This window comes from Aythya fuligula, chromosome 7 (genome assembly GCF_009819795.1).
Source record: "Aythya fuligula isolate bAytFul2 chromosome 7, bAytFul2.pri, whole genome shotgun sequence".
Lineage (NCBI taxonomy): Eukaryota > Metazoa > Chordata > Aves > Anseriformes > Anatidae > Aythya > Aythya fuligula.
In genome coordinates, this window is record NC_045565.1 from 7,299,816 (window position 1) to 7,319,575 (window position 19,760).

General features: G+C 40.1%; 1 protein-coding gene across 1 annotated transcript in view; it reads left to right on the forward strand.

The window, feature by feature from the left end:
* The window catches only part of PCDH15 (protocadherin related 15), a 477,232-nt gene that overhangs the window by 330,525 nt on the left and 126,947 nt on the right, over positions 1-19,760 (forward strand). The window contains 3 exon segments of the mRNA XM_032191027.1: positions 109-237; positions 17,776-18,081; positions 19,261-19,485. Coding sequence (XP_032046918.1) covers positions 109-237; positions 17,776-18,081; positions 19,261-19,485 — 660 coding nt within the window.

The following is a 19,760-nucleotide window of genomic DNA, read 5'->3' on the forward strand; positions in this document are numbered from 1 at the left end:
TTTCTGTAATGGATAGATCTACTACATAGCAGTAAAGTTGCTAATCAGTTGTCATCTGTGAAATTGTAAAGCAAAGGTAATTATTCATAATTTTATCTTTCTTGGCAGACCTCAACTGCTACTGTTAATATAGTGGTGACGGATGTAAATGACAATGGACCAGTTTTTGATATGTTTCTACCTAAAAACCTGTCTGTACAGGAAGAGGAAGCCAATGCTTTTGTTGGTCAAGTAAGGGTAAGTTATTAACTGCAGAGTTAAATTGTTTATTTAACAATAATCTGTCCAGACTATTAGGAAAGAGACTAAAATAGTTGTACCTTAGACAACCTTGCATCAAAATGTCTGAAGTTTAAACGCAAACCCTCTATCGTCAGACATATTTATGTTAAAAGTTAAAGTAATTTTCTGGGCTTTGAAATATATAATTAATGTTCATCTTCATGCTTAACAGGTCAAAAAGGCTTTTTCATTTAAAAAAGCTAATCAGAAGACTAGTTTCGTAGATGCACACCACTGTAAAATCTTGCTTATAACAGATTTACAGTGTTACAATATTGTCACCACATTTTTATACTGTTACTGATTTTATTTTACAATATTTCTATAATACACTGAATAAGTTATGTGCATGTATGTAAGATTGTTCTATGTAGAAAATTTCTATAGTATTAAAGAGGAAAATAGTTAATGCGTTGACCGTAATAATTTATTAGGTGTCGTAAAGATAGATTATGCGTTTGGGTATTGTTAATTTAAGTAATTTGAAGCTGTGTAAATTTTTACAGCATGTGTAGGTCTTCTGGACTACCAATTGCAGATTCAGTCACGTGAAACATGCATCATCTTTTTGGCAGAGTCAGTTTTTCCTAATGGCAGGTGAAAGAAAGTATGAATTGGTGTTTTGAACTTGTAGTTGAATGTCAAGTGTTTCATATTTCCCTCAGTGAGGGGTTAGCATAAAGGCTGGATTAATATGAGCTGTAAGCACAAGATGAATTTGGAAGCAAAGTTTTTCAGGGATTTTGGCACAAGCATCTGCCTTTCTTCCTAGTAGCAACTGTGTCATTAGAAAACAGGAGCTGTCTTAAGAATACCTTAGCTGCTGTCTTAACAATACTGTCAGATAGGAGAACACATTTCAGGTAGCATTGAAAGGAGCAAAGGCATATAACCATAATAACCATGTTTCTTTCCAAATGTACATTATTCAGTAAGATATCCACAAGTGTTTCTCATGTGTCATGCTGCTTGATAATTTTGTATTCTTTTTTGAGTGAACTTGACTTCACTTGTTTCCTGGTATTTATAAGTTGAAAAAGTGCTTCTTTGGGATGGGTTTACCTTTCCTTCCACTTTTGTTACTTACTCATGAAGTTTGATTTCATTCATGTTATATGTTACGGTTTTAGGCTCCTTCAATACAGTCTCACTTGTACTTATATGGAGGAGGTTCTGCATGTTGTGTGGCTCTGCTTGCTGTGTGACCTGGTACCATTAAAGTAGGTACTACTGTGAAGCTGTCCAAGCTTACATGTAATTTTAAAGAGAAGCAACTTTCCTCAACACTGATGAGCAGTAGAGATTTCCTACTTTTGTTATGCTGAACTGAAATATCAGTCCTGTCAAAGACTGTTTTGAATTCTTGCATGTGTAGAAATTAAGATCCCTGTGCTTAAATCTGTTTCCATAAATCTATGTTTGTCATTGTTAATCCTATGTAGTCATTTATCATTTATCCTAAAACATATGGACTCAATGTGTTAAATCAGTACCAAATGTCTTCAAAATCCATGTTGTGTTTTTCTGGGTGCCCTCAAGGTGCAGTAATTTTTAAAAATACTGTATCAGCTTTATTTTAGTTTAGATGGAATTATAAAAGAAAATATGCCATTGCAACAGAACCTCTCTCTAAAATAGCATAATTTCTAAGTTGTGTTGAAATGAAAATATTTAATGAAACCTTTTGATAGCTTATTCCTTCTTGTGGAATGAAAGAAACTCGCTATATCATTTATTCTCATGTTTATCACCAGTCCTAATTGTCAGCATCTGGATGGAAAAAGATTTCTCTTTGTGCTGCAGATATGGATAGGTGTAGATTGTAATGTTTCATATTCATGCAAAAAGTATAGAACAGAGCGGTTTGGGCATTTGGAATTATTTTCTGGACTCAGTGAAATTCAGTGAAATTACTGAAGTGAGGATGATTAGCCTTCAGATGTAATTGTGTTGTTTAGGGAGAGTCTTCTTTAAACAACAAAACAGCTTTTGTTACCGTTGTTGTCCTTCATAGGACATTAGAACCACAGTAGGTGTGGGAGAGGTTTCTATGGGAATGTGTTTTGTACAGAAGCTGTAATATGGTTAAAATATAAAGGCCTATTTTAAATGAAAATGTCTTGGTAAAAGAAGGTAGTACTTACTATCTCTTGTGTTTTCAATGCTAAGAATTAAGCTGCTGACTGACAAGCCTTCTTGTCAGAATCTCTTCTACCATATTCATTTCAAACAGCTGAAATCCAGCATAGTAAGCACTGATACAGATTAAATAAAAAATAAACAGGTTTTGTGGCGTCTCTTACCCTTTTGAATGTGTACATTTTACACAAGGAAAACCACAGCAAGGTATTTTTGTCTTAAGATCAAAGGTGTGGGCCCCACTGCTCATTGAGGCAGAGGACCTAGTGGTGAGGGTTACGGAAAAGGTGCTCCACAACGTTGGTGCCTCAGGCTTTTTACTGGTAAACTATGGGGACTCCCGGCTGCCTGAGCCCAGTGTCAGTCTGGAGGAGGAAAGGATTAACCTTCATCCTAGATGATGATGAAGTTATGGGCTGCATAGGAAAATAAGTCAGGCATAATGGGAGCAGATGAAATGCATCCAAAGGTGCTCATGTCAACTGGTATTGCTGCAAGGGTGCTTATTTGTCATCTTTAAAAGGTGCCCAGGAGCGTGGTTCCTTACAACTGGGAAAAAAGCAAACATAGAATCACACAGAATCACAGAATTTCTAGGTTGGAAGAGACCTCAAGATCATCGAGTCCAACCTCTGACCTAACGCTAGCAGTCCCCACTAAACCATATCCCTAAGCTCTACATCTAAACGTCTTTTGAAGACTTCCAGGGATGGTGACTCCACCACTTCCCTGGGCAGCCTGTTCCAGTGCCTCACAACCCTTTCAGTAAAGAAGTTCTTCCTAACATCTAACCTAAAACTCCCCTGGCTCAACTTAAGCCCATTCCCCCTCGTCCTGTCACCAGGCACGCGGGAGAACAGGCCAACCCCCACCTCGCTACAGCCTCCCTTGAGGTACCCATAGAGAGCGATAAGGTCGCCCCTGAGCCTCCTCTTCTCCAGGCTGAACAAGCCCAGCTCCCTCAGCCACTCCTCGTAGGACTTGTTCTCCAGGCCCCTCACCAGCTTCGTCGCCCTTCTCTGGACCCGCTCAAGCACCTCCATGTCCTTCTTGTAGCGAGGGGCCCAAAACTGAACATAGTACTCGAGGTACGGCCTCACCAGAGATGAGTACAGGGGGACAATCACCTCCCTAGCCCTGCTGGTCACACTGTTTCTGATACAAGCCAGGATGCTGTTGGCCTTCTTGGCCACCTGAGCACATTGCTGGCTCATATTCAGCCGACTATCCACCATCACTCCCAGGTCCTTCTCTGCCTGGCAGCTCTCCAACCATTCCTCTCCCAGCCTGTAGCTCTGCTTGGGGTTGTTGCACCCCAGGTGCAGGACCCGGCACTTGGCCTTATTGAACTTCATGCAGTTGACCTCAGCCCATCGGTGCAGCCTATCCAGATCCTCCTGCAGAGCTTTCCTACCCTCGAGCAGATCGACACATGCGCATAGCTTGGTGTCATCTGCAAACTTACTGAGGGTGCACTCGATGCCCTCGTCCAGATCATTGATGAAGATATTAAAGAGGACCGGCCCCAGCACTGAGCCCTGGGGGACACCACTAGTGACTGGCCTCCAGCTGGACTTGACTCCATTCACCACAACTCTTTGGGCCCGGCTATCCAGCCAGTTTCTAACCCAACGAAGCGTGCGCCAGTCCAAGCCAAGAGCAGCCAGTTTCTTGAGGAGAATGCTGTGGGAGACGGTGTCAAAAGCCTTGCTGAAGTCAAGGTAGACCACATCCACAGCCTTTCCCTCGTCCACCCAGTGCGTCATTTTGTCATAGAAGGAGATCAGGTTCGTCAAGCAGGACCTGCCTTTCATAAACCCATGCTGACTGGGCCTGATCGCCTGCTTCCCCTGCAAGTGCTGCGTGATGACTCCCAGGAGGATCTGCTCCATGAGCTTCCCTGGCACTGAGGTCAAACTGACAGGCCTGTAATTTCCCGGGTCTGCCCTCTGGCCCTTCTTGTAGATGGGCGTCACATTTGCTAGCCGCCAGTCAACTGGGACCTCCCCTGATCGCCAGGACTGCTGATAAATGATGGACAGTGGCTTGGCCAGCTCCTCTGCCAGTTCTCTCAGTACCCTTGGGTGGATCCCATCCGGCCCCATTGACTTGTGCACATCCAAGTGCCGTAGCAGGTCACCAACCAGTTCTTCGTGGATAGTGAGGGCCACATCTTGCTCCCCATCCCCTTCCACCAGCTCAGGGTACTGAGTATCCAGAGAACAACCGGTATTGCCGCTAAAGACTGAGGCAAAGAAGGCATTGAGCACCTCCGCCTTTTCCTCATCTCTTGTAACTAAGTTTACCCCGCATCCAGTAAAGGATGGAGATTCTCCTTAGTCCTCCTTTTTGTGTTGATGTATTTATAAAAACGTTTTTTGTTATCTTTAACGGCAGTAGCCAGATTGAGCTCCAGATGAGCTTTGGCCTTCCTAATTTTGTCCCTGCACAGCCTAGCTACATCCTTAAAGTCCTCCCTAGTGGCCTGCCCACTTTTCCAAAGATTATAAACCCTCTTTTTTCTCCTAAGATCAAGCCACAATTCTCTGTTGAGCCAGGCTGGTCTTCTTCCCCGCCAGCTCGTCTTTGGGCACGTGGGGACAGACCGTTCCTGCGCCATTAAGATTTCCCTCTTGAAGAGCACCCAGCCTTCCTGGACCCCTCTGCCCTTCAGAACCGCCTCCCAAGGGACTCCACCAACTAGTGTCCTGAGCAGCTCAAAGTCAGCCCTCCAAAAGTCCAATACAGTGGTTTTACTGGTCCCCTTCCTGGCCTCGCCAAGAATAGTGAACTCCACCATTTCGTGGTCATTCTGCCCAAGACAGCTCCCGTCAATCACATCCTCCACCAGCCCTTCTCTGTTTGTGAAGAGAAGGTCTAGCGGGGCGCCACCCCTGGTAGGTTCACTAACCAGCTGCGTCAGGAAGCTATCTTCCACGCTCTCCAGAAACCTCCTAGACTGCTTTCTCAGGGCTGTGTTGTGCTTCCTGGATATGTTAGGGAAGTTGAAGTCCCCCACGAGTACAAGAGCTGACAATTTTGCAACTTCTGTCAGCTGCGTGTAGAATTCCTCATCCGTCTCCTCATCCTGGTTCGGCGGTCTATAGCAGACCCCGACCAGGACACTAGCCTTTTGTCCCTGCCAATCCTAACCCAAAGGGACTCGACCTTGTCATTCCCAGCCTCGAGTTCTAAACCTCGAAAGACTCTCTAATATAGAGAGCCACACCACCACCCCTGCTGTGCTGCCTGTCCCTTCTATAGAGCTTATAGCCAGGCATTGCAGCACTCCAGTCATGAGACTGGTCCCACCACGTCTCCGTGATGGCAACCAAGTCATAGCCTGCCTGCTGCACGATGGCTTCCAGCTCCTCCTGTTTGTTACCCATGCTGCGTGCATTGGTGTAGATGCACTTCAGCTGGGCCATTGCCTTATCCTCCGGTCTTGCCATCGTTCCCCCTGGCACATCCCCAACAATCCTAGCCTCAGCCCCATCCCCCTTCCTACCTAGTTTAAAGCCCTCTCAATGAGCCCTGCCAGCTCCTGGCCATCACACTCATCTTTGGGGATGACAGGAAGGAGGATTCAGGTAGCTCCAAGCTGGTGAGCCCTGGTTTCTAGGAAGATAGCAGAGCCTGCTGGAAGCCATTTCCAAGCAAATAGACAATAAGAAGGTGAATGGGAACAGCCAGGATGGATTATGGATGGGCAAATCATACCTGACAAACTGGTAACTTTGGGATGGTATCACTTGGCTCTGTGGATGCAGGGAGACCAGTGCAAGTTGCTTACCTTGGCTTTACCAAGTAGTGTAGTATCTTCATAATTGTATTAGCAAGATAAGGACCAGATTAGTGGACTGCAGTGTTGGGCAGTGCAGAAGCTGCAGGGGATCAGGGAGCAGTGCAATCCAGAACATATTTTCTAGTAATATCCAGTATTTTCTTCTTAGAAGGTTCCCAGAAGTCTTTTTTTTTTTTTTTTAAACTGATTATTAGCAGCAGCTACTGTTACTTTTTTTTTAATTGCCAGTTGACATGACCATAATGTAGGTAAATTTGGGGATATATTCTACGATGTCAATTACAAGAAAGGTAAAAGTGTAACAAATTTATCAGCATCTATTATTAAAATGTTAGAAATAGTCTGTATAATATGTGAGAAGCTGTTGTAATTGCTTTTTCCAGTTCTGGATTTTCTGTATTAGACTTTCTCTTTATCCTCTCCCAAGGCTGCAAAATTTTCACTCTTATCTGCTCAGCTGTTCTTTTAAAAAAAAAAGAGTAATGTTTATACCCTTTTTTTATATCCTTTTGTCCTCTCTCCCATGATACAGGTAAGTATGTAAGTGACTTAGGACACAATTAAGTCGAATGCTCCCATATATGATTCCTGCTGTAGATGATAGAATTCTGTGCATTCTGTGCTCTAATTTGTTTTAAGTGGGAAAGCTGGACTTGAAAAGGGGTTCCCATAAGGGCTTAGGTAGTACTTGGGAATTTGTTTCCCGGGGGAGACGGAACAAAGGCAATGAAAAGATTTCTGGTGGTAGAGGGGAAGGCTCGTTAGGTGCTGGAGGCAGTATTAACACTGAAGTGCTCTCGTGATCTGCCGCTCCCGTGGCTCTTTGTATGCCAGCTGAAGTCCGTGGAGGCGCTGGCACAGGAGTGCTGCCTGTGGGGATTTGAGGAGCACACTGAAGATTAAAAGAACAAAAGCTAGAAAGGATAAGGCTGACAGTGTAGTGAATGTATTTCAAAACCCTTTTATTTTATAGAATGTTGTCTAAATGAGAGCAGTCAGAGGTTTATTAGACTCCCTACAATTCTTTCATGTCTGATCATTGGGATCTCCCAACAAGACAGGAGAAGAATTGCTGAATGAAGTTCTCTACAGAAGACCAACAGGAAACCAAAAGCTTCACACCAGAAGCTTAAAAATTCAGGCACCTTATCATCTGTTGCAGTCGTAAATAGCCTGAGGTCCTGCAGGAGAATTCAGCATCTGAATGATTGGCATTATGCAGTGTACTGTTTGTCAGTACCACATCAGGTACATGGGAGGTGGAAAAGTGGGATGAAATATAGGTGAGAATCAGTGTATTGGCTGCAAAATGTGCAAACACATTTGCATTCTTGTTAAGTGAAAGACAGTTCTGTAGTTTGTTACAGAACTTTAAAATGCAGTCTGTGGTTAAATAAGAAGCTGTTGGGGCCTATAAGGCCTGGTGGGGCCCAGGAGAGAAAACAGTCCCCAAACCACCCTTGACTAAGTTTCCATTTATCTGTTTTTTAAAGTTTGCCCAGTTTCTTTAACTTCCCCTTCCTATTGATTATTAATTATAGGAAGAAATTTGTGTAAGTGATCACTGTTTGAAATGCCCTCTGTGACCCAGGAGATACAGGAACATGAAAGGAGATGAGAAGGAAAACATGGGTAAACAATCACATGGCAGTGAACAGTCCAACCCTTCATCAGATGCTCACGTATCACTAGACCTTAGATTTTCCCTAATATGAAGGCAGTATAAATAGGCTCCAGTTACAAAAGCTGTTTGCACAGAACGCGTGAGATATCTCTTATCATCTGCTTCTTATTTTTAAATGGGAAAACAAACTCTCAAAAAATAAGCAAATTGCTCTTTAGGATGGAGCAATTTTACTTACTGGAAAGATGAGCTTTGGAGAACTTTCCTTAACTCCACTGCAAAGTTAAAATATTTTCTTTTCCTGTTTAATAAGTGTGAACTACTACCTGCATCTAGTATTGAGTAACCTCTGTCCACTTCAAAACAGGGCAACTCTAAGGAAATAAGTGAGACTGGGGCAGCCTGCATGGCACCAGTCTACAGATTTCTAGATGCTTTTTCTTTCAGTGGTATGGAACTGTTTTTAATGTGTTGTTTAAAGAAGCAGCTATCATTTTTGAATGCTAACAGAATGTAATTATGATGCCAATTTCCTAACAGAGTTTTCTGTCTGTGAATATTAGTGAATTCTTACAAATTTCTATTTTTACTTAAATTCACAAGGTGGTAAAACCTGCAAGTCTCGTGATTTAAAGCCCAGTTTAAATTTCACAGATGTCAGTAAGGTTTATTTTGTTGGACTAAATGACCTCTGGAGATCCCTTACATCTAAATTGTCCTGTGTCTCTGGATATAGGAAAACTGCTTCAAATGCCGATGAAGTATTACACTACAAGATTTTGTTGTAGAAAGCACAGAAACAGATCTCATTTTACATAAATGACCATTATCATTGTTTTCTGCACAAAAGCTCATAGAACAGGGTATGACTTTCTACATTGTCGTATATATAAACTGCACTGTAGATAACACCACACCTGTATTATAAGTACCAGCTTCTGAAATTAAAATCTCATGGCTCCTGTACTTTTAGAAAAGTGCAGAAAAATTAGAGGTGGAGAAAAGGAGAAAAAGTACAAGACCAGAAAAAAAATGAAAAAGGAGAATCATTGGCAGGAGAGGACCATCTATGAAGCTAAAAACATTAAGCCTTTGGGGAAGAGAGGAGTAGAATCAAGGCCTCTGAAGTAAATCTCAAATATCCAGAGTGAATCCACGACCACTGCTAACTGTGTTATACTTTACCGTACAACATCTTTTAAATTCATCTGGTACATATAAAAAGGAATATAAACAGGTAAGATCTTAAAATGAGACCATCAGAAATGCATCAGAATTTAAGATTTGAGAGTTATAGCATGGCAGATGAACCACAACCAGCAGAAATGGAGACTTGTATTTGGTTGCAATGTGTGCGTCCATATGACTAGCATATCTGTATAACCGTTTAGAGGTACGACTATGCAGTGTCTGCATGCGTAGGTATGAGCTGCTACTTTCCAGTGCAAAAGAGCTTGTACACTGTTATTTTTGAGGTTCTCTTTGTGCTTATTTCTGTAATGGCTGTGTAGCTTTTTACAAATAGTAGGATCACCACAAGGTCGCTTTGCTGGGTCCTTCATTTTATTGCATGCTTATTAAAAAAGGTGTTTCTGTGTTTGATTAGAGAGATCTTTAATAAGACCTTCAACACCATCTCATTTGAATTGTCCGAGTGACACTGGTGAGGTACAGGCTTTCCGTTCCATGTGAGATGTTTCGGATAAGATACGTAGAGGGAAGGGTATTTCCAGTAAGTCATGCATGTATGTGCTCAAGTGCTTTTATTCTTCCTCTTGCCCAACCCACATCAGGTTTGTCATCCTTGATCATATAGTTGATCAATACTTGATCAGGCTGAAAGGATTGCAGCTTCTCGGAATCACAGCATCTAGAGAGTCTGTCTGGGATTTTTTGCGCATGCATGATAGGGCATGCTGAAGTCAGCTTGGCTGAATGGTGCTTGTAGTTGTGTACAGAAGAGGTGCTGGAATTTGTTTCTGGTTTAAACTAAATGTTATGTGTGCTGCTTGCCTTTCCTCGGGATGATATGTCTTGGGGAAGAGGTTCTTTCTAACATGGAAGGGGGGAAAAGTAAAAGAATGTGAAGAGGAGAAACTTGTATGAATAGTATTCATTGTATATTTTAATGTAGCTTTATCTTTCTTTGCCCTTTTACAGTCTCCCCAACTTTATAATTGTCATGATTATTTATAAACGCTGCATCTTTGCTTAGATGATGAGAAGAAACGATGAGGCAGCCTTTGCTAAAGCACTTGTCTTTGTCACGTGCTTCTATTTGTATTTTCACCTGTTAAAAAATTCCTTCCACCTTCTAAAGCAAGTTGGGTGTCATGGTTTCAAGTCCAAACCTGTATCATGAGAAGAAATAGATGGAGTCATAGATCCGTGCAATTTTTTCCATCTCAGACCAGCAGTGCTAGGCCAGGATTAGCTGCTTTCTGCTCACACCCCCAGGGGACTGTATAATACCTGTAAGTTATTTCACTGTGTGTGGCTGCAGCCATGCTCAAATGGCTCTTTTCTGCCTATAATATATGGAAACTGGGGTGACTTTTTAAACTAAGTGGCTTTCAAAAGTTGCACTCTTTCACTGTCTTCACTCAGAGAGGGTAGTGAGGCACTGGCACAGGTTGCCCTGAGAAGCAGCACATGCCCCAACCCTGGAGGTGTTCAAGGCCAGGCTGGATGGGGCCCTGGTAAATCTGATCTAGTGGGTGGCATCCCTGCCCATGGCAGGGGGGTTGGAACCAGATGGTCTTTGAGGTCCCTTCCAACCCAAGCAATTCTATGATAATTCTATGATTCCTGTTTCTGATGTTGTATTTGTACACCAATTTCCATCTTTGTCATCAGAGTGTTAACAGTTGTGGTTTAATGCAGTGGAAATCTTGATGCTTGTCACTAGAGAATCGTTTAAACCGTCTTCATGTGCAGTTTATTGCTGAGAGCCTGAGTGTTTCTGTATCAAAAGGAATTCCCATTTTTGTCTTCATTACACCAGTCTGTTGTTTTAAGCCGTTCACCTATCTCCATTCAGCCTGATGCTATAGTAGATCATCTGAGTCAGTGTTTTCCCATCCCTACTACATGACCCATTTAGTATTTTGATGGCCAATTCTGTCTGTTTGGATTTGATTGTCCAGATTTCTGTCACTGGGGTAAGAAACTATGGTTTTCCTGAGCTTACAAATTAGAATAGTTTATTCTGGGCCTCCTAACTTTTGGCTGTGGTTTTTCTTTCTAGATATTTTTTCTGTGACTAATTTAGTGTTTTCTTTCTGAAGACTGCCTGGTAGAAGGAGAAGTTGAAGTTTTCTTGAGATACATGTCAGGTGTGCTTTTTCTGTAATATTCAGAGTTCATGGCCTTGATATTTCTAATTGATAGAAGAAAATGAATTTCCTTTAAGTAATCTTAAGTGAATAAGAGAATACAGAACAGAACCAAGAGTCTGAATGGTAAGATGAGTAGTTTCAAATCCAAATGTTTGCTGCTGTTACCCAGCTCGGATCTGGTGTTCTCTAATTAGACAGTGACATGAAGAGAGCCGGCAGTCTGGAGAAATGACAAAAATAACTTCACATTGCATTAAGACATTAGAGAACTCCGTGGGAGCCCAGCTAAATGTGGAGTTTTGAAACAATATATTTAATCTGTTAATTAGCTTTTGTTTTTTATTTTTGCTACTGTGTCTATTCATTGATTAATCCCTGAATTGCTTGATCATATCATTGCCAAATAACACACTCCTCGTGAAAGAAAAAATTCTACTCATCTTTCAAGTTAAAACAGACAGTGCAAGTCTCTTAAGTTTAGGAGCTGGTTGCATGTCAGCCAAAGACAGCCCATCTATGTTTCAGTGTTACAATGTGATTAATTTTTGTAGGAGGTTCACCAGCCCATTAAATCATGCTTTTGCAGCCATGGGCTTTCAGATTTTCATTTACTTTATATTTGATTGTGGTGTTTAACTGTTCTTATTATGCAGTTTTATTTAGAGTCACATTTAATTGTTTTCCAGACTAACACTCCATCCAGATGCACTGGAATTAACATTGACAAGGAAAGTAATTATCAAAGGTTCTTCCATCTTGTATAATGGCTAAAATATGTCTGTATTAGAAAATTTACCATGTGATATCTTAACCCTAGCAAATCTAAATATAGTTGTGAAAAAAGGATAAGTTGGTAGGGATGATGACTTGGTAGTCCAATAAGATAATTTTAATTTTTATAGAAAGGTTCTTGGAGGATATGCCAAAACCTCTAGTGTTTTTCTAAAGTTTCTAAGGGCTGAGGGGGGCATTAGTTCATTCTTTTAAAGAAGGAAGTGTTGCTTTGAAATTTAAAGATTAGCAAAATTTGAGGGGAGTACCAGTGAGTTTTATTTTGCCTCCTCACTTTTTTTTAGACCAGCTAAATCCAATTGGACTGTCACTGCCAGTGACAGACCTCTGAATCTGCCACCTGATACTACAACATCCCATATTATTGTATATTCTTTATATCACCTTTCTTCATCAAGTCAGTTTGTGCAGGGCAATAATTCAGAACATTTAAGATTTGTCACACATTGTAACTAAGCATCTGTGTTGTTTTGTGGTCTAATATTAAGTTTTGTGGCGTATCAGAAGTTACATAGCAAAATCAAGTAAGTATGTATACGTTTGATTGAGCATGAACACAGAGTGAAGGCATTACATCATTTCTTATCTAAAACTTGTACAAAACCAGCAGTCTTCCAATCCTGCAAATCTGTTTAAAAAATAAATAAATCTGATTTATAGGAATAGAGCAATTTAAATATCAACTTTGTAGAAAGCTGCACAGAAATAAACTCTTGTAGGTTTTTGGTCTGCCAGGGAGCATGACAGCTATCTGTAATGGGCATACAGTGATAGCATGTATGTTTAGGAGCCTGATTTATTAATCTAATTGCCTGAAGCATGAGAGGAATATGTGAGAAAATACTAACAACACTGGGAAGACAAAAGTATTTCTATGTTTCATTGTTCTTTTGATGTTATCTTGAGTTAAACTGACAGAAATCTCTCAAAACTGTGGGTACTTTCTAATCTTTTCATTTCCTTAGAGCACTTAATAAATGAAATAGGAAAATGAAAGAATGTGTAAAAGCAGGCAAAAAGAAATGAAAGAGGAAAAGTCTTCTGAATTACAAGGAAGAAAAATTCCAAGCTTTCTGGAATGACTAATTTTCCCTACTTAAGATATTTTTAAATTAATACCAGGCCAGAAATGTTTCGAATTGTTGTGGCCTCTTACTGCATCTGTGAGATGTTAATTTTGTCCTATGAACACAAACAGTAATCTATCTGAAAAACATTTACAAAATCCAATTTAGCACTCCCACCAACACTTGATTTGCTATTTGACACAATCGAAGGGTTTGGGAATCTTTTAAACCCATAATAATAATAAAATCCTATTATCTTCCATGAAAACAATAGCCCAACTCCCACTGACAGCACCCTTTGTATCCTCCAGCACAATTTCTATCCCTCCCTGGAGCTGCGGTATTTACTGGAATACTTGCTGCCAGCCAGAGGTTTTGTTGGGATGGGTAGGGATGATGGGGAACTTGTGTCCCTGAAGAAGACCTGCAGGGAAATTTAATTTGGGGGAGGTGGGATTGGCAGAAGAGTGGTCCCAAAGAAGTATTTCAGCTTTCAGCATGAATGAGGGGGTGCCTGTCATATTTGCCTCAACTATATAGACAAATATGAATAACAACTCTGCTTTATTTTGCTGTTTTCCAGCTCCAGCAGTTCAAGTGTAAATCCTCAATTAACCTGCTTAAATTCCATTGCTACCTGTTGTGAGCAAGAGTTGTGGATATTATTAGGAGTTTTTTTTTTTTTAAAGAATGATAATGATATAATTAATATCACCATTTAAGCATTTGTCATTATATTTCAGAGTTAACGATCCTTTAAGAGATATTCTGGTAATTCAGATCTCCCAGAATTGTATTTTTCAAGTTGTTTTTCAACAGCTTGTATTTTGTGTTGTATTTTCAAGCTGCAATGGAGGAAGATGATTTGTTACCCTGGAACACTGTTGGTTCATACTCGTGAGGTTGTCTCAGTAGTATTGAAGCATGGTTGGTAATGCCAATTCAGATTTATCACAGCAGATAAAGGTTATCATCTTGTAGATCATGCTGTCTCCGGTAAACATGGGATATATTTTCTGGGAAATAAAATAATGATTCTTTTATACTCCTGGGTTTATAGGATTGTTTTACTATGCAGTACTTTGTAAGGTAGTCCTGTGAAAGATGGAAATGGAGTACTAGTCCTGTGGATCTGATAACAGCAGCAGTAGTTACTAGAGACTCTTCCAAAGAGCATGCTTTCCTTGTCTCTAAATGAACATAAAGAGATAAAGAAATTGAAATTGGTCTCATCTTCTTGCATCTCTTGTCACAGGCATTGGCAAGAGGAGCCAGTAAGCTCTGTTTATTTTCTTTTTTTCTAAGTATTTTATACTTCTGCAGGTGCTCTCACAAAAACAAATTGCCTTGGACCTTTGTGAAGGAGACTCCTCTATCCCAACAAAATCCCTTCTGGTCAGGCCACAGCGACTTAAGTGAATTCCTAAACTCTTCTGTTGGGTAACACTAGCATGGAACGTTTGCCCACCAGCTAGTTGAACCACTTGGAATAAGACTGGGGGAAAACCTGTGAGCATATAAAGGGATGATTCCCAATATTTCTTTTACCCAGAATAGCAAAATAAGCTTCGTTTCCTGTCTAAATTTACCAGGCCTGTCTTGCATGTGGTTGCAAGGGATCAAACAGCAGACTGTGTCAGTAGATTTTGGGGTGGGAACTCGAGTGCTACCAGAGTGTTCATGTGGCAGCTGAGAGTACTTCAGGCTCTCTCTTGCTTGTCACCCAGCTCTGGGTATAACAAGGCAGGAATGAATAGGTTCTTTATTTGGTTGTCTGCTCTTGACATTCTGCTGTGGTGAGGAGTGGTATTCCTTGGACAGACTTCGGGGGAGAAGGATGTGTTCTATACATACCCTGCTCTCATTTCGTAAGAATATTTTTTACACTATGAGATTAGGTATGTTGGGGTTTGGAGGCTAGGGTGAGAAAGGTACTGTGTGATGGGGAATAGAAAGAAATCTGACCAGTTTTATGTTTAGTGTTTGCCTTGTTTTTTATTACTCCTACAGGACCTTACCTAATTTAAAAAAAAAAAAAAAAAAGATTAATGTTGTTGGTGTAGTCCAGAGAAAAATGATAAAATGATACCTGTGATTTGTATTGCATTGTTAGAGCTGCAAAGAGACAAGGGAGCTCGTTGTGGAGCCACTGGAGATCCCAGAGCTGAGATCTGTTCATACTTCCTAGCAAATAGATTTGGGGAACAGCTGCAGAAAGCACTGGTTAGCAAAGTTGGGAGCAGATGGCAGAGTCAAAACATCAGGAGAGATTCCTTATCTGAGTCTGTAGTGTGTTGTGGCTCAGCTTGTTGAGCTCGGTGCTTTACATGGGTACTCTGTAAAATCCTGCTCTTTCCAGAAAGACTGACATAGCCAGTTTTGCCCATGAAGCCTGGATTCATACCTGCAGTGTCTCTGTATGGAAGCTTGCCCTCATCCTCTCAGCCGTTAGTGGCGGTGGAAGAAACTCTCACCACCTCCAGCACCTGTGATGTGGTGACATTGTCGTCCTGTCATGGGATCTGTTATTTCTTATATTTCCCTCTTTAATTTTTTTCTGGCTCCCTTTCCTCCCCTTCTGGTAACTATATGTGGAGAAAGAGCAAATTATATTAAATCTATTGGGATATTACTAACAGAGCTTCTCCGTGGTAGTGTCGAGCATGGTTATGAAACATGGATGATTCAAGTCATCCGTCTCGATATAAAGCTGCAACTGCAAGCAGGAACAGGCAGCACAGTGCCACCTGCAATTCCTTCAAAGACTTCATGGAGCTCATGCCCACAGGATCTGAGAGGCTCCAGGAGATGATTTTCGCATGGAAGGAGGAGCTCCTTTCTTATACCCTTCAGATGGCATTGTTTTAGAAAAAGTCATCCAACAGCTAACTTAACTGGATTTGATAATATATAGGGAAGCACATCAGTCCTGCAGAATGTGAAAAATATGTTAATGCCCAAGGATGTACACAAATGAGTTTAAATGTAAGTAGTCATGTTTTTGGAGCCAAGTTGCAAAGTGTGCTGTTATTATGGAAGTCTTTTTACATGTTTCTCTATTTTAAACTGTACTTGAGTGTGTTAATGTTAGTAATAAAAGTAAAAATTTGCCTGGTCTAATTTCATGATTTTCAGTGATAGTAGTATTAAGGATTAACTTTGTTTAGTGCGTATATTCAGTTTTTATTTTAAACTCTGTTTGGTCTTGGTCAGTTAGCATCAATTTAATTGCTACTTAAGGATTTTGGCTTAATTTAGAGCCTAAATATGAGGACTGACCTCATGCATGTATTGGAGGTAAGGTTTTGAAGCTTAGGGTTTGTGTCTTACCCAGAAGCTGACTTCTTCATTTCCTATACTTTGCTTGTCTTTCAGTAGGCTAACAGTTTGTTACTGTATTCTTGAAACTTTCTTCCTTCATTCACTTTCTGATGGTTTTCCTGTTTGTCATCTATCAGGAAATAGATTTGATTCTAAGCTTACGTAAATCAACCATACGTTGAAAGATGTCAATTCAAAGGATGTGTTCTCCATTGACGGGTCATTATGAAGTTATAGCCATTACTGCTTAGCGCATTGATGTAGTGCAGGAGGAAAACACAGTGAAATTTTTCTTATTAAAAGTTTTAATTAACTTCTAATTGATTTCTAGGAAGATAAATGGCTTTGTTACAATATTTTAAAATTAACACCTTCACCAGAATTAAACGTTCGTGGAAATTTCCTGAGCATTTTTCATATAACAAAACATGAAAATCTTTTCTCATCTTCTCAGATGTCTGTAGCCATATTTATGATGTCAAACAAATGAAAACGCCTTTCTAACTGAATGGCCTTTGTTTAATTTACATGGCCCTATTCATCATGCTTTAATTTAATTAAAAGGAGGAAAAACAACAGGTCAGCATTCAAATTATGCTCTAGTGCCTTTAGGAATAATGAGGCTGAATCTTTTCCATCCACATTAGGGCAGTAACACAATAACAAGAACTATTTAGCTGATACTGAAATCTGAGGCTTAGATCGCTACACGAGACTTAAGATACCAATTGAACAAAATCTAAACATTTATCTGTTGCAATTATTGGCATTTTCTGTGTGTAGAAGAATAAGGATGAAATTTGGTGTCATTTGATTTTGAAGAACATGACGTACAAACTGTAGAAAGTTAAGTAGTTCTTCAGAGAGCAATGATAAAAATTCACTAAATGTAACAACCTTAAGTTAAATTAAGATTTTTAACTAATGTGTCCATTCTGTCTGCGAACTGCATCCATATAAGCATGGATTCCTTAATGATTGGTAGCTACAAAACACCTAAATTGCACTGTAAAATAAAAAATCTCCTCAGATACCACCCAACTCTGAAGATACTTGAGCATCATAACTGCCTAATGGCCTGGCTTTAGAAGCATCTAGATTGTTTTCTGCAGATGATGTCCAAGACTGAGCATCTAAATGTGTATTTTCTCCTGAAGTTCATCTGAGATCCAGAAAGGTGCCTTCAATCACTTCAGATTAATAGGTTTGATTTTGTAGAATATTTTTTTTATTCTTCAACAAAATTTGAGTGAGAGGCAAGTTGCTGTGAACAAGAAATGCTGACTAGCCACACAGATGTTACTACTTCATAGAATATTATCTTAGCTTACCTTGCAACTCCCACGTAGGTGTGTCCCTTGTATTTAAAATGTGCATTAAAACATGGTACTTTTTTCTGTTTCTTAGGCCACTGACCCAGATGCAGGTGTTAATGGTCAAGTTCATTATAGTTTGGCAAATTTCAACAATCTTTTCCGAATCACGTCAAATGGTAGCATTTACACAGCAGTTAAATTGAACAGAGAAGTAAGAGACTATTATGAACTTATCGTTGAAGCAACAGATGGAGCTGTGGACCCCCGCCGTTCAACACTAACTTTAGCAATCAAGGTGCTGGATATTGATGACAACAGCCCTGTTTTTACTAATGCTTCCTACACTGTCTGTGTGCCTGAAAATCTACCACCTGGCACTGTCTTCCTGCAGATAGAGGTAAGAAAGCATTACAGAGTGAAGACAATGTTTTGTAACTGTTGTGCAGTACTAAGCATGTTCTTAGTTAACTTCTCAGTGGGACTGAACTAAAAGAATGCAGACTGGAGTCAAGGAAGGACTGATATCTACCAGACTGAAAAATTCATGGCCATTAAAGAGGTACATGAAATATTTTGGGGGTTCACTTGGAAATAAGAGCAGTTAGTTAATAAATAAATAAATTGAGCAACACTACTATTGTCATATTTTTTGTCGTGTCATAATTGTTTTACATGTGAAGTGCACTTGGTTTGTTCTTGAAAGCTCATTATATTGTTCCTACATGTTTGTGTTGATAGCGCACTATCTCAGCTGATTCAAACTGAATTGAAGTCAAACCTAGATGTCCAACCTCGTTATAGTCAACGGTGTTAAGTAGTTGCTTCTGGAAGAAATTGACCTAACACTAAGTTTGTCATCTAAGATAGCTGGAGTAAAGTTGGCACCTTGAGGTGTCTTCTCTCTGTTGACTATAAAAACAAAGACAAACCATTTAGACACGTGATAGTTAATTGATCTCACTCATCCTGAGCTAGATCTCTAAAGATAGCTGAGACTCACTTCCCATAAGTAGTCTATGTAGCCTCACAATGTGAGTCAGCAGATTTTAATGAGAAGAATCTGTCGTGGGATAATTTCATCAAGAATATTTTTTATCTGAAGCTGCCTGCAGGTAAATTGTAAGTGGAATTAACAGCTAAAGCAATTGCATAATATTATTCCTAATGAAAGTTAATATTCTTTGTCTAAATACTGGTATGAAATAAAAACATCCATGCTGCTCTACGGGGTAAAATCAATGGTCTGCTTAGCCCAGCATCCTCTCCCTGGCAGTGGCAAGTAGCAGGTGCCCAGGGAAAAGACCAAGAACAGAACAAAATTCCAGTGACTATTGCACAGAATATTGTGTCCCTTTCATGTGGCAGGTACCTCTGGATTTAATAACCTCAAGTGTTCTTTCTCCTTTGGGTTTGTGCAGTAGTTTTTAAGTTTATCCAATACTATTAGAATAATATAATGAGATTATATGTATTTGCAGTTACTTGCATTTTTATGTTTTTAACATAGTAGGGATTTGTTTAGTAAAATGGATTTTGTTTGCCTTAAGTATTTTTTTTTCTGTATGGCATGGTCTAGGCGAAGGATGTTGATCTTGGTTCTAATGTTACCTATCGAATACGAACGCAGGAAGCACTACAGTATTTTGCACTGAACAAGTACACGGGCGAGTTGTCACTTCTGAAGTCCTTGGATTACGAGTCATTCTCCGACACAGAAGCAACTTTCACCTTTCTTGTGGAAGCCTTCGATAGCAAGGGCACTATGCCTCCTGGTATTGCTACTGTCACCGTGAGAGTAAAGGTAAGAGGAGTAGTGGCTCAGCTGATAGCGTCCTCTCCTATTTGGTACAAAATACCTCTGTGACCCTTGCAGATGTGCTGATGAACCACCAGAGCACAGTAGCAGTATGTCTGCTTTCCTACTTTTTTCGCTTGCAGAAAGCTACTGGCTTTTTCTGACAGCAACTTGTTCTGCTAAATATACACTTTATAACAGCTATAATTATTTTGCTATATGCAATTAAGTAGTTAAATCTTGGTTCATAGATTTATGAAGTACAAGAATACCTGACAAAT